General features: G+C 38.1%; 1 protein-coding gene across 1 annotated transcript; it reads left to right on the top strand.

Moving 5' to 3' along the window:
- The first annotated feature begins 9,714 nt into the window (after positions 1-9,714).
- LOC113714079 (uncharacterized) lies at positions 9,715-11,079 on the top strand. The gene is made up of 2 exons (XM_027237878.1): positions 9,715-9,745; positions 10,628-11,079. The coding sequence occupies exons 1-2, from the start codon at positions 9,715-9,717 to the stop codon at positions 11,077-11,079; spliced, it is 483 nt and encodes a 160-aa protein (XP_027093679.1).
- Positions 11,080-15,632: the final 4,553 nt, after the last annotated feature.

The raw sequence follows: 15,632 nt of genomic DNA, 5'->3' as shown, positions 1-15,632 counted from the left end.
CCTGAGATCAAGGGGTTCAATTTTCGACACCATATTGAATGCAGTTATGGTAAATTTATAACTAAAATACATTTATGTTAAGTGAACTTTTTTATCATTATGTCAATTATACTTTGACATCTAAATTGTATTACATGAATAACTAACTTTGATTAGACCCAACATTGTTGTGAAACGTAGAAACTAAGAATTTTTAATTTATTAAGAAAGGGCAATGTAAATAACAATGAAACATTAACAAATTTTAGAGGGGGCAATATAGATAAGAAAGAGATTTTATAAAATATTAGGGGCAAAGTACATAAGAATAAAAATTTCATAACTTTTAGAAGATGCAAATAATGAACAACTTAAAATTTTTTAAAAATTATATGCCTAAAAAGAAAATTTCTCAAAATTGAGGGAGGAGTTGGGAGAAGGGCTTGGGAGGGTGGAGGAATTGTCCACCCTCGACTACACTTGGCTCTGCCCCTGGATTCAACATATGATTCTTTGCATTTAAGTTCCTTTCCATTTCCATCTTAATAAACCAAATGTCTATGGTAAACTTGTAATAACAATAGGAAATCAATTGAAAGAAAAATTAATGAAAGTTTGAGCTATAGCAGTTCATTAAAGGATCATTTAGCATATAAACATAAAGGCAAAAATAGAGTCATTTGTTTATGACCAAATAGTAAGCTAAACAACATCTCTCAAATCATTTAATACACCATAACAATGCGACATGTAAATTTTCAGAAAACTAAACTAGTGGTGTGGTAAAGCAAACCATCAAACACAAAGCATGCTACTATTGTAAGAGATGATTGTGCACCTTAAATACCAGATGCTTACTTTGCTGTACCTTTTTCTTGATTATTTCAAACCAACAAACAATCAATAATAACAAAAGCAAACATTTCTGTTAGGAGGTCAATCTGAAAAAAGAAGAAAGCTAGAAAAACTTAACAATAAATTTTCACCAAATGGGTGAAAATTAATATGAAAGTGCAAGTTTTTCTTCATGTTTTTTTGGCTAGGAAAGCAAAGAGGGACAAGGAAGGAAGATGTATAGTGTTTTCCCCTATTTAGTTCTCTCCTTTTTCTGGCAAGAAAAAGAAAACACTCCTCAAAAGCACCATCAATCTATCTTTCTATTGTGTAATTATTCTCTGATTGGTACATGAATTATTGAAATTAATAGTAGAGATCTAAAGAAGGAAAGATTTATCTCTATGTTTTGTATAGGCCTAGCAGTGCATTTTTTTTTGTTCTGAATAAATTGACTTTTAGTACATGCCTCATTAAACATGCCATCAAACATATCAGCAGTAGGTGATTTCCTTTTTATTTTCATTCTCACAAAAAAAGTGACGAGATTTTTCCTTCAATCTAAATTTTAAAAACCTAAATACCTCAATTTCTACAAATGTACAGATCATTTATTGAGTATAGGGGTTATTAAGTGTTGATCCCACATGGACGATTGTCAAATACTGCTGGTTTTCTAACTCCTCTATCATTTAGACTATCATAAATAAAGCAAGTAAATTTGTACTACAAGCATGCAATAAAAGTAATAAAAACGGCAATAAAATATGTCTATGGTTATGGAATTCTTATCTACTTTTGCAAATGAAGTTACCTATTAAATGAGTTGTATAACTTGGTATACAACATGTTGGACAGTCTGTTAAAGATTTCCCTGAAAACAATCTTTCGATAACACAAGTTCAACAATTCCTTGGAGTTGTAAATTATGTCCGGGAATTCATTCCCAAAGTTTCAAAGCATATTAGTCCTTTGACTAAAATGCTTAAAAAGAAGCCTCCACCATGGGGAGCTTCACAAACCCAAGCAATCCAAATTCTCAAGAAAGAACTGTTACACCTTCCTACACTCCATATTCCGTCTGATGGGAAAAAGATTCTACAAACTGATGCCAGTGATAAATATTGGGGAGCCGTACTACTTGAAGAAGATGAACAGGGAACAAAACATTGTTGTGGATTTGCCAGTGGAAAATTCAAAATCTCTGAACAACATTACCATTCCACTTTCAAGGAGATTCTTGCAGTAAAAAATGGTATAAAAAAGTTCTCTTTCTTTCTTATATCTTCTCATTTCTTGGTTGAAATGGATATGGGATCATTTCCAAAAATGCTGCATTTTCCAATTGTATATGGTATTCTCTTCGTCAGTATACCAACCATATGTATATCTATGCTATACCTATAAACCTATAACTATGCCATACCTTCTATCTTGATGATAAAAATTGTTATAGATTCATCAAATTCCATGAAATTTCATGGTATCATCGATATGAATTTATTTACATGGAAAAAATCATGAAGGCCACGAAAGGTGCGAACCTATAGTAGTGACTTAAATCCCTAGATTTAACTTTTTCATGAACTAGTATTAGATCACAGCTTTTATTGGTGATACAACATTTTTAGGTAATCACAATTAATAATCAGTTAATCATGATTGTAGCAACAAATGTGTTAATTAACTCAAATGACCATGAAAACCTCACATAACAATCATAGAGATTAGTCAACACCCTATGTTGACAATCTAACAAAACTTAAGGAAAGAGAAGACACAACCTAAACTTGTATAATTACTAAACATGGAATCCAATACAACAAATAAAGTGCTAGGAAAGAAGAAACCCGTGTCCCTTGAGTCTCTAACTCCATCTTCAATCTCCAATCTTCATCCATGTCTAGCTAAACACAAAATTGGAATAAACCTAACCATCCTACACTAACCTAAGGAAAAAGGAAGGTTTAGTTGAAAATCTATATTTGTAGTAGTGTTTCTGACCCCCTAAGTTCTTCTTTCTTCAGGAGAGAAACCTTAGGTAATTGCGTCATGGAAAGAAATAAACTTGCTTCTTCAAGACTCCAACATTTCTTGTGTAGAGGGTAGCCAAAATCTATGTTGGAAAATGAATTGTAAAGCCATGTGAAAATTGAGCAAGTGGTTGTGCAACTTGCACAGCTGACATAGAAATATGTGGGGTCAATATGTTCGACCATAGCCCTGTGTTTCCTCCTCCCCTACAGGTTTGCACTTGATGATTCCTTAGTTTTGCTCTATTTTGCATTGGACAAAGTACAAAAGTTGTAGTGCATGAAGAGTCATGTCATTTGGAGCTTTGTAAGTTGAGAAATGACAAAAATACTCTGGAATGATCAACAGCCTGGTTTTAGATCTCTTGGTAGTAGAAATTCTTGACTGTATTTCAAACTTTTGAACCCCTAAATCTGTAAATTGGACTTCAATTTCTTAAATGTAGCCCCAGATCTTAGCTATAAAATGGTTCTGGAATCATCTCAATCCAACAATTGTAACTCATGTTATAGTCAAAATATTAGAAGGTGTTAAAGCTGCCAATCTTTACTTGGTTGCCTCTTGCTTGCATTTCATACTTCAAACATTTCGAACTTCATGTTTATTTGAAATCACTTCAAATCATTAAGAAACATCCAAATATCATCTCACTTATTTCAATTGACGATTGAGTTATTGAAACCTACAAAAACATGGAATTTTAGCATCTTAGCTCCATAGAAATGTGATTTTTCTCACTTTAATCACAAAATACAAAATGCAGCTAACTTATTATTTGATTCAAACTTGAGTAAAAACACACCAAAAGAAGCATAATTAACAACACAAAAATATGTAACATGAGCACATGTCATACTTTCACACTTGATTCATTGCTTATCCTCAAGCAATCGGAGCAAACGATTCAAAATAATGGAGAAGCACATAATAGAGTTTCATGTATAAAGGCAAAACTGAGATGATTATATGCAAACCTTGAACTTCAATTCTAGTACTCCATAATATCAAACAAAAGAAAACTTATCATACTACCATTTGATCACGTCCAGTATCATGCATTATCCGCAATCTAATCTTCATGCTCTCCATGTAAGTAGTATAATCAACAAATGCAAAAACTTTAACTTGCAACAACTCCTTAGAACAAAGACAATAAGGACAAGACAGTAAGAGAACATTCGCATTTTTATTGATACGAACCCACCAAGATTGCCTAAACTCGTATCCCACACATCCCCTAATCTAGATGAAGAATCAAGTTAAAGGTTGTGGAATAACCCTTGACACTTCTAAATCATGAGATTATGAACTAAGACGAATCTAAACCCACAATCTAATAATTTAGCGAACAAGAGTTTTTGATGAATATCCATCCTCTCACGTGTAGAGGCTTTTCTCTCTCTCTCTTGGGAAGAGAGCTCCTTTTCTCTTGGTGGGAACTTCAAGCTTTTTGAAAATTTCAAGCAACAAACGAGCACACCTCAAAAGTTTGAATCTGAGCTAGCCTCCAGATCCCAACATTGTCTGAAAGTTTGGTTTTCTAAGCTAAGCATTCAACAATCATACAAATCAGGAACCATAAAAAAGTCGCATTTAAGGAAGCCATGAAAGTGGAGTTGGTCGGTTGGTGAAAAAAGAAAAAAAGGAAAAAAGAAAAGAAAAAGGAAAAAAAGGAAAAGTACGTCTGCATGCTCAATATCTTAAGCAACTGGTCGGAAACTTCAACACTACTATAAGGAGAAGGCAGTCTGGTTAAGGTAGTATCTTTGCCTCTTGCTCTTGTATCTTTGTTTTTCTTTTCTGTTCATCTTGTTCTGAGACTCAGTTTGAGTTGGCTTCACCTGGAGAAACCTCTACATTTTAACTTTTGCTCCGTAGAGCTAGGTAGATTAGCTTATATCTAGTGATAAGTGTTAGGAATACCGCCGGTTTTTCTCAAGTGACAAGATGGCGGAAGAGTTGGTGGACGTTTAACAGAAGTTTGCTCTTTCAGAGAAGGAGGTGGGGAGTACACTCCTGGATCTGGGGGATAAATGAAGAGATAACAGAATGTCAGGGTAGTATCATAGGAAGAATAAGAGGGGAAAAGATAGCTAATTTTACAGGAGTTAAAAATTTTGCTGCTGTGGCTTGGAGCTACTCTAAAGGGCTTAAGGTGGCTGAACTTGGACCAAATTTGTTCCAATTTACTATCCCTGACCCCAAGGATAAAGAACGGATTCTAGCAGGTGGACCTTGGATTATAGACAACTAGATTTTGGTGCTCAGAAATTGGGAGATGGGAATTGAGGAGGATGAAGATGCTTTTAGTATAGCCTCGGTTTGGGTGCAAGTGTGGGATCTTCCCATACACTGCCCGTCTAAGGTTGTAGGGAAGAAAGTTGGAATAATTTTTAATGAGGTCAAGGATGTCTTGATTCCATATACTGGAGGTAAGGAAGGGAGACATATGAAGTTATTAGTACTGATAGACATTAAACAGCCTTTACTGAGAGGAACCACAGTACAGATGAATAGAGTGAATAAATGGCTGTCCTTTAAATATGAGAAGTGCCCTGACTTCTGCTATAGCTGTGGTATCATTGGACATAGTGAAAAGAACTGTAAGGCTCCTATGTTGGTGAAAAAAGGGCAATATCAGAACCAATATGGTCCGTGGATGAGGATGTTAGGTGGGAGAGGTTCTCCTAAAAAAGAAACCAGTCCAAAGATTTGGACACCACACAAACAGGTGTGGAAGGTGAGGAATGGGGAGATGATCAGGATAGAGGAATTAATGAATCAGGATAAAGGATTAGGTTCGAATCAGGAAATTGGATCAAGCAAGTCGAGTAAAGTACTGAGGAATGAGCTTCAGAAACAAGTGGTAGAGAAGGGAAGTTTACCTATGGTAGAAAGGGAGAAGATAGGCAGGATAATCCCTAGATAGAGTTCTGAGGTTCCTATGGAGGAGGAGCAAGGGAACGGGAATGGAAGAAACCTTAGTACAGGTATGGAAGAAGTAGGAGTTATGGAGGTCAGAAATGCTAAAACTACTGATACCTTTGGCACGAGGAGAACAAAGAGGGACAAGGAGTACAAAGCAGGGAGATGGACTAGAAGGATGGGAGGATAGGAGGAATAGAAGAAGGGGTACAAGGAAGGTCCAGTGTTGGTGAAGAGATAATGAGTATGGAAACTGATGAGACCAACAACAAAGAAAATCAGGGAGGTCACAGGAAAGAAGGGAAGAGATTCAGGAGAGTGACATCTGGTCCAAGAGAGTTAAGATCTCCACTGAAGGAGATTAATGGGACAAAAAGGAAGTTTCAACTTAGAGATGAAGAAATGAAAGAAGCTAAGGAACAGGATCATATAGATAAAAAATATAGGGGAGATTTGGCTGTGGAGAACTGCAATGAGATGCACATAGGGGAAGGGATCAACCCTCACTGGTCCCCAAAGGACCAATAAAAGATATGGTGTGGAATTGCCAAGATGCAGGGAGCCCCTTGACAATTCCCCATCTGAAGGAGGATAACAGTCTTCTCTCCCTGAATATGATTTTTCTGAGTGAGACCAAGAACAAGGCTAAATACATGGAGAAGATTAAAAGGATTCTGAACTTTGATAATTGTGTGATAGATGCTATGAATAGGTCTGGGGGTATGACTTGATGTGGAATGAGGAGACCAAAGTTAAAGACATTAAACAGTCAGCTTTCACAATTAAAGTGTTGATTGAGGATAAAGAAGTGAAACAGGAGTGGTGACTAATAGGGATATATGCCAGTTGCGACAACCAAATGAGGAAAGGACAGTGGGAAGTTATCAGTAGAAGGAAAGATATGTGAGGTGAAAACTGGTTAATAATGGGGGACTTTAATGATTTATGTTCAAACGAGAAGAAGTGGGGTGGCAGAATTAGGAAGGAATGGAGTTTCCATGATTTCAGGAATTTCATCCAGGAGAATCAGATGATAGATATTGGTTTTGAAGGTAACCCCTAGACTTGGTGTAATCAGTGGCAAAATGGAGAAATAAAACAAAGGCTGGATAGGGGTCGTAGCAGTGGAGGATGGAATAATTTGTTTGAACATCCTAAGTGCACTCATCTAGAAAGCTTAGCCACTGACCACAGTATGTTGATACTGGACACAATTCCAGGGGAAAGAAAGAAGAGGAAAAAAAATTCTTTTTTGACAAAAGATGGATTCAGAGAGAAGGCATTGGAGAAGTGATAAAGAAAGCTTGAAGGAGGATATCAGGGGATCTAGGATGTTTAGGGTAGTGAATAAGATTAAGAGGTGTAGAGTTGCTTTGCTGAAGTGGAGAAATGGATTAATTGAGAACTCTAGGAAAAGGATTTTGAACCTGAAGCAACAACTGATCAAGGAGAAAAGTTCAGATAATGAAGGAAGAAAGGGGGAGTTGCAGCTCTAAAAAACCAGCTGGTGGGAGCTTTCAAAAAGGAGGAGCAATACTGGAGTCAAAAAGCTAGGTTAAGTTGGTTACAGGAAGGAGACAAGAACACTAAATACTTCCATGCTGTGGTGAAGGGGAGAAGGAAAAGAAATAAGATAGGAAATTTGCAGAGAGAGGATGGTTCTTGGACTACAAATGACAAGGAGATTGCAGAAGAAGTGGCTAGTTACTATAAGCAGCTTTTTAAGTCAACTAGGACAGATTGTCTGGAGGAGATATTGGATGGTATTCCTAGTACTATTACTGACCAGATGAATGATAATCTTATTAGGCCTGTGGAGGAAAATGAAATAAAGGTAGCAGTTTTCTCTATGAATCGCAATAAGGCCCCTGGGTCTGATTGGATGACACCCCTCTTCTTCCAAAAATTCTGGATTACCATTAAGGAGGAGGTGGTGAAAGCAATCAAGTCCTTTTAGTCTGGTCATATGCTCAAATCTCTGAACCACACCATCATCTCTCTCATTCCTAAGGTAGATTTGGCTACTGATCTGAAACATTACAGGCCAATTAGTCTTTGCAATGTAATCTACAAAGTCATCTCCAAAATTCTAGCTAATAGGTTGAAACTTATCCTTGAACACTGTATCAGCAAAAACCAATCAGCCTTCATTCCAAACAGACAGATTTTGGACAACATAATTGATACGGTCCTCGATCAACGTGTTTCGAGACACGTAGCATGTTTGCCTAAGGATCTAGTGAGGTTGTCCTACGCTTGGATTGCGGGACCTTAAATCAACACAGACGACACGAGTTGGTTTAAAGTGGTAGAACGACGACTCCAATGAAGGTGATTACTCCAAGGGATAGGTCGGAAGAATAATCATGGACAAGACGCAAGATTGCTCAATAACCCTTGCCAAGCAAGTGGAAGGCTCGAAACTCTCTCTTAGAGGTAGAATCGAAATAAAGGAAAAACTTTATTCATCAAACTTGTGTTTAGACCTTACAAAGCTACCCTTTTTATAGGCTAAAGGTAACAAGAAAAAACCCTAAGAAACCCTAAGAGAGCAGTCGGCCGTCTTGACACCAAGATGGGCCGGCCCATGCTTCTACTAAGCAACTAATCCAATCTAATAAGTATTAAAGGCTAAGACCCTACCCGGCCGACTCACGTGGAAGCCCACTTGATTCTTCATGGGCTTGGATCAAAGTGTAGATTACTTGATTGTCTCTTTTCAAGCCTTCAATATCTCTATGGACTCCATGTTGGTCTTGGACAATTCGAACAAGGGTTTGGAGGGATTCTTTGAAGAGCTTGGCCCGTGCACGTGTGACTGGGCCCAATAGAACTCGGATTGGGTCATTATGTGGGCTAAGATCTGTGCACACATCAGTCCCCTTCTCTTGAGAAGGATTTGCCCTCAAATCTGGATCCTCCTCGTCAAGAAATGGGCTCAGGTCCGCTACATTGAAAGTCGCACTCACATTGTACTCCCCAGGTAGCTCCAATTTGTAGACATTGTCATTGACTCTTTGGAGTACGTGAAAAAGGTCCATCACCCCGTAGGGACAACTTGCTTTGACGCTGCTTAGGAAACCTCTCTTTCCTCAGGTGTAGCCAGACCCAATCTCCAGACTCAAAGATCATCTTACGACGGTGCTTGTTGGCCTGCTGGATGTATTGCTGGGTGCGTTTCTCAATGTTCACCCGAATGGCTTCATGTAACCTACGCACAAAATCAGCTTTCTTTTTTCCATCTAAACTGGTTTGCTCAGAGAAAGGTAATGGTGCCAAATCAAGGGGGGTCAGTGGGTTAAAGCCATAAACAATCTCAAACGGTGAGTAGTGTGTAGCACTGTGAACAGTTCAATTGTAGGCAAATTCAACATGCGGCAAGCACTCTTCCCAAGATTTAAGATTCTTTTTAATTAAGGCTCGAAGTAGAGTACCAAGTGTGCGATTGACAACTTCAGTTTGTCCATCGCTTTGTGGATGACTGGTGGTGGAGAATAATAACCTAGTGCCAAGTTTAGACCACAAAGTCTTCCAAAAGTAACTCAGAAATTTCACATCTCGATCACTAACAATGGTCCTAGGCATGCCATGCAGACGGACAATTTCTTTGAAGAACAAATTAGCAATATGAGATGCATCGTCAGTTTTGTGATAGGGAATAAAATGAGCCATCTTAGAGAATCTATCAACCACTACAAAGATGGAGTCATTACCCCTATGTGACCTAGGGAGTCCTAAGACAAAGTCCATGGACAAGTCTACCCAAGGATAGTGGGGAATAGGCAATGGGGTATACAAGCCGTACGGATTGGTTTTAGACTTTGCCTTATAACAAGTGACACATCTACTAACTATGCGCTCAATATCTCGACGCATGTGAGGCCAGTAAAAATGCTCTTGTAATATGGCTAGAGTCTTAACCATGCCAAAATGTGAATAACAATGGAACTCGGACTGGGACAATTTGAACAAGGTGCACAATTCATGCACAATTCGAACTTGGAGGGATTGGAGGGATTACTAAGTGATATGTGCACGGATCTTGGCCCACGCAATGACCCAGTTCGAGTACCATTGGGCCCAGTCACACATGCACAGACTAAGCAATTTAAGGAATCACTCCAAGCCCTTGTGCAGAATGTTCAAAACCAACAAGGAGTTTATCGAGACATTGAAGGCTTGGAAGGTGATAACCTAGTTGTTTACACGATGATCCAAGCCCGTGAAGAGAGCCCATGAAGAGCCAAGTGGGCCATGGCCGATTAGGCCTTAGTGTTAGGAGTCTTAAATTTAGATTAGCCCTTTTTGTTAGCCATGGATTCGGCCCACCTTTGTCTAAGGATGGCCGAACCACTAGGCCCTTTTTTATTGAGTCCATGGATTGGCCTACCTTGTTCAAGAAGTGGCTGACCATCTAGCTTTTAGATATTAGGGTTTCGGATATTAGGGTTTCATTAGTTTTGCCTATATAAAGGCTTGCTTTGTAAGCATTAAGGGGGACGTTTTATCAATAAAGTTTGATTATTTTAGAGATTCGAACCTTTTACTTGCTTTGGCAAGGGTTATTGAGCAATCTTGCGTCTTATCCTAGATTGTTCTACCGACCTATCCATTAGAGTAATCACCTCTGTGGAGTCGTCGTTCTACCGTCTTTAATCAAATTGTGTCGTCCATTTGATTCTAGGTTCCGCAATCCAAGCGTTGGATTGCCTTGCTAGATCCTTGGGCAAACGTGCTACGTGTCTCGAAACAAGTTGATCGAGGAACGTATCACTAAGTGGGCTAAGGATTAGCAAACAAAGACCAGCAATCACGCATCTATTCTTTGCTAATGACACCCTGATTTTCTGTAAAGCTGTGGGGAAAGAAACAAGGAAGTTAAGAGAAATCCTGGTTCAGTATGAAAGAGGGTCTGGTCAGGTGATTAATCTAGAGAAATCTTCTATCTGTTTCAGTAAGAACACTAAGAAAAGGGATAAGGAGGAGACCTATGAACCACTACCAGGTGTAAGGATAGTGAATCAAGGGAAATACTTGGGCCTTCCAATGGTGATTACAAAGACAAAAGGTCAGGTATTTGGATTCATAAAAGACAGCATCAAGATCAGACTAAACAGTTGGAAGAACAAGTTTCTAAGTGCAGCAGGCAAGGAGGTGATGTTAAAAGCTGTTACAATGGCTATGCCAAACTATGCTATGTCTTGCTTCAAGCTACCAACTAAATTATGCAAAGAAATCACAGGGTTGATGGCCAAATACTGGTGGGGTGGAGAAGCAAGATACATTGATGCTCTTGGGCCAAAATGATGAAGGCAAAAACTGGATGGAGGCTTGGGGTTCAGGAACTTGCAATGTTTCAACAAAACATTATTGGGAAAGTAGATCTGGAGGATGCTAAGATTTCTAAACCTCTTGGTCAGTAGAACACTAAAGGCTAAATACTATCCCAAGGACTCCATACTGAACTGTGAGATCCCCAAAAACTCATCTTGGTTCTGACAAAGCATTATGTCAGTAAGAGAAGTAGTTAAGGGGGGTATACTGAAGAGAGTTGGTTCAGGAAAAAGTATCAAAATATGGAAGGATCAATGGATCCCAAACAATCAAAATGGAAGGCCAACAACAAGGAAGCCAGACAGTTGGGAGGAGCACAAAGTGGAAGAATTGATCTCAGATTTCAGATGGAATAGGAATGTAATTTTCAGAAGGTTCAATAGAGAAGATGCTGAGAACATACTGAAGATACCTATTAGCCTTTCAAGGACAGGGGACAAGCACTTTTGGATACATAGCAAACACGGGGAGTACTCAATGAAGTCCTGTTATCAAGTTCTGCTAAAGGAAGAGAGGAGGAAAGAAGTAGAAGCAAAAGGGGAACCTGACTCTAGTTATGATGACTCCAACACACAAATTTGGAAAACTCTTTGGGGGCTGAACATCAAGCATAAGATCAAGCTATTCATCTGGAGGTGTATCACTAACACTTTTACAGCAAGGGAAACAATATTCAGAAGAATAAAACAAGGATCACCATTTTGCTCAAGATGTGGAGATAATATGGAAATAGTGGAACACATTTTGTTCCACTGTCCTTAGGCTCAGAAGGTATGGAAGCTTGCTCCAGTACAATGGGATGGTATCTGGAACCAAACAGGTTGTTTTAAGCAGTGGTAGGCAGCATTAGCTCAAGCCAGGAGTAGGAACGAAGGAAAGCAGCATATAGCCTTGATTGCTAACATACTTTGGCAATTATGGAAGGATAGGAATGAATTGGAATTTGAAGGAAAGGAGAGAGAAGGAATAAGAATTGTGCAAAAGGGCAGCACAGAGTGGATGGAGTTTGAGCGTAAAGGAAATGAAGAGAGAAGTACATCAAAAATAGATGCAGCAAATACAAGAGCAGGGGAGGAAGGAATGGAAGGAAGAGAGCTATTAGAACTTCAGATTGCTACAAAGAAATCAGCAAAGGGCCGTAAATTGGGAATTGGCATCATGGCCAAGCAGACTGGAGGGAGAATTAGAGCTGAAATGGGCTTTAGTGGACAGAAGCTTGCTAATGGATATTCAAGATAAAGCTGTAGCAGTGAGGTTGGCACTAATGAAAGCAAGACAGCTGAGTTGGCAAAGGATCAAAGTCATAAATATCAACAAACGTCTTATTACCTTGCTAAAAACTGGGAAAGGAGACAATCCAAATATTGTCACGTTGGTGGAAGACATACATGCTTTAGCTAATGATGTGTGCATGGAGCTTAGCCCAAGTAACGATCTAGTTCGAGTTCCATTGGGCCCAGTCACACGTGCACGGACCAAGCGCTTCAAAGAGTCCCTTCAAGCTCTTGTGCGAAATGTTCAAGACCAATAAGGAGTCCATCGGGATATTGAAGGCTTGGAAGGTGATAATCAAGTTGTCTACATGAAGAATAGAACAGCACATCTATATCATAATGAAATGCTCAACATTACTGATCCAGATACTACACCCTCGGATACACCAGATGATGACTACCAGTGGGCCTGAAATGACATTGATGTGAAGCAGATTTTCCAAAGTTGGAAACTTTTAACAAGAATGGTTCCAGACATACCCCAAAAATCCAAAATATTTCCTCAACAGTCTTACCAAGTGGAGAAACTGTTCGCCCAAATCCCACAGAAGATGTTCTTAATTGGTAGACTGAGAATTCTCTTGTTCAAAACACTGCTCTTATTTCTATCCATAAGAACATCTCCGAAACCAAAGACAAGATTGAACAAATTGATACAACTGTATCAAACCAACAGTCTCAGGTTTCTCATATGATTGAAGTCTTTGAAAAAAGACTTCAAGAGCTTAAATACATCATGCCTACAGATCCTTCTATGCTAGTTGATTTCATTCTGAATAAAGAGAAAGAAACTAAATTTATTCAAGATCAACTACACATTCTCAAAACAACAGGACAAGTTCCTGTGTATGATGTAGGACCCTCAACACCTCTTTCCAAGGTAAGTTCTATGTATGGTGCAATACCCCTCAGAAACTGGCCGACACCTTTCTACTTCGGTGGAGTTTCTACTCCATCACCATCTCTTTATTTTTCTGAACAACAGCCACAGACCCCAAAACCTTTTGATATTGCAGCAACTTTACGAGAATATCGTAAAAACAAACAGATTCAAAAGGATGCCGAAATAGCAAAAAGAATGGCTGAAAAGGAACAAAGAAAAGTTGAGGCTGAAAGAGAAAGGAAAGCTAAGCAACCTGCTATTGAACAACCATCACCATCTCAGCAGGATCCTCCAACTTCATTAATGATTAGTACATACACTAATCCTACTTTTTCTGTTGAACAGGAAAGAAAAGCAAATGAAGCTACCAGAGTTTTTGACAATCCATTGTCAACAACATTAGAAGAATTTCATGATAACTCAATTCCATATATCTCTACTTATACTGAAATTCATGATGATTCCTCTAAAAACACCAGTTCGGAAGAAGAAATTTCTTCTGACATTTCTGATTCATCAGAAAGCGAAACTGATTCTTCAAAATTTTCATCAGATGAAGAAACTATTCCTCATATCAACATGGCAGAACCAGAACCAGAAATAGTTGAGCCTGAGGAAGAACAAGAGCAGTCCCCACAGTATGACCAGCATCAACGTGCTTCTTTTCCAAAATCAAAGGGAGTACCTCTGTTTACTATTGACAATATCCCATCTGAAATGTGGGAAGCAAGATTCCAAGAATTTCATGCTTGGATGCTAGCTCAGAATTTAACAGAAGAATCTCACTTTGAAATTTTATCTGTTTTCACAGCTCATCTTGCAGGCATACTCAAAGATTGGTGGACATCCATTGGAGATGCAGACAAAATGACATTTTTAACCAGACAGGACTTTATGGAAAATGTTCATATTTTGCATCTTACATTTCTTGGAAATGTTCGAGAATTCCAAGAAACAAAGAGAAAAGAATTTTTCCAAATGAAATGTTTATTTTATGATCGACATGATCTAAATAAGCATTTCAAAAAGATGCTTCAATTATTTTACTCTCTTGGTGCAGATATTAATCTCAAACAACCTTTTGTCAGTTCTTTGCCAAAACCACTTGCAGATGGTGCAGAAATGTATATCCATAATAAATATGGATCAATCTTAAATCTCACCATTGGACAGATCAAGCAAGCAGTTTTTTTATCTCTTGATGATCTTTGTCACAAGAGAAAAGTGATTCGAGAATATCTCAAGGGAGACGTTTGCCTAGATCAAGCTTGCAAAAAGCCAGAATTGATAACAAAAGGAAAGTGTCAAGCTTGTACTCCATCCCACAGAAGAAAAGGATCCAGAAGGTTCAAAAGATTCAAAAGTTTTACCAAATCATACAAAAATTTTCCAAAGAAACCCTTCAGAAAGAAATGGAGATACTTTAGACGAAAGTCTAAGAAATTCCGGGGTAACAAAGGCAACAAATGCTTCATCTGCGGTAAGCCAGGACATTTTGCGAAAAATTGTCCTCAGAATCAAAATGGAGTAAAACTAATTTCAGAAATTCAGAATGAACTTCATTTCACTATATCTGATTTAGAATTTGAATTCTCTGAACAAGAGGAACCTACTGATACAACTTTTATGGCTTTGCAGGTTCCTGAAGAAATTTTAAGTATAAGCCCTATTGCATCCATCAATAAGGATAAGATTGAAAAGGATGTTTATCCACAAACTCTTATTCACATTCTTCTGGATAAATATTCTAAACCTATACCCCTTATTGCATTTTTTGATACAGGAGCTTATATTTCCATTATGAGGAAAGATATCTTACCAGACTCATTTTGGATCCCAGAAACAAATAAATTCTGAGCAGCTGATGGAAATATTTTTGAAACAAAGTTTATCACTAAAAATTCCATCACTCTCAAACTTCTCCCAGATTGCTGTGTCAGTTCAAAATTTTTGGGAGCAAATTTTACTGGTAAAGATTTAATAATAGGGTTTGATCTTTACAAACAAAACAAGTATCTTATTACAGGCCATGGGATAAAATCAAAAAAGTTTTTTAAACCTTTTATTGAAATCCCTAAACTGTATATGATACAAGAAGACAGTTTTCAAAAAGATCAACTACAGCAGATTCAGACCCAGATTGTGCAGGAATCATGCTCAACCAATCACCAGGACTTTTTTAAAAAATGCAACCATCCTTTGTGGGAAAACCCTGATTTTTATATCCGACTTCTTTTCAAAAAGAATGAAGATATAAATCCCACAAAAGCCAGTCATTCTGGTATGAATCCTGATGACACCAAACTTGCAGAACAAGAATGCCAAGAACTTCTAAAGTTCGGACTCATCGAGATTTCTCATTCCCAATG

Source organism: Coffea arabica, chromosome 10c (assembly GCF_036785885.1).
Source record: "Coffea arabica cultivar ET-39 chromosome 10c, Coffea Arabica ET-39 HiFi, whole genome shotgun sequence".
NCBI lineage: Eukaryota > Viridiplantae > Streptophyta > Magnoliopsida > Gentianales > Rubiaceae > Coffea > Coffea arabica.
This window is presented reverse-complemented; position numbering and strand designations above follow the sequence as displayed.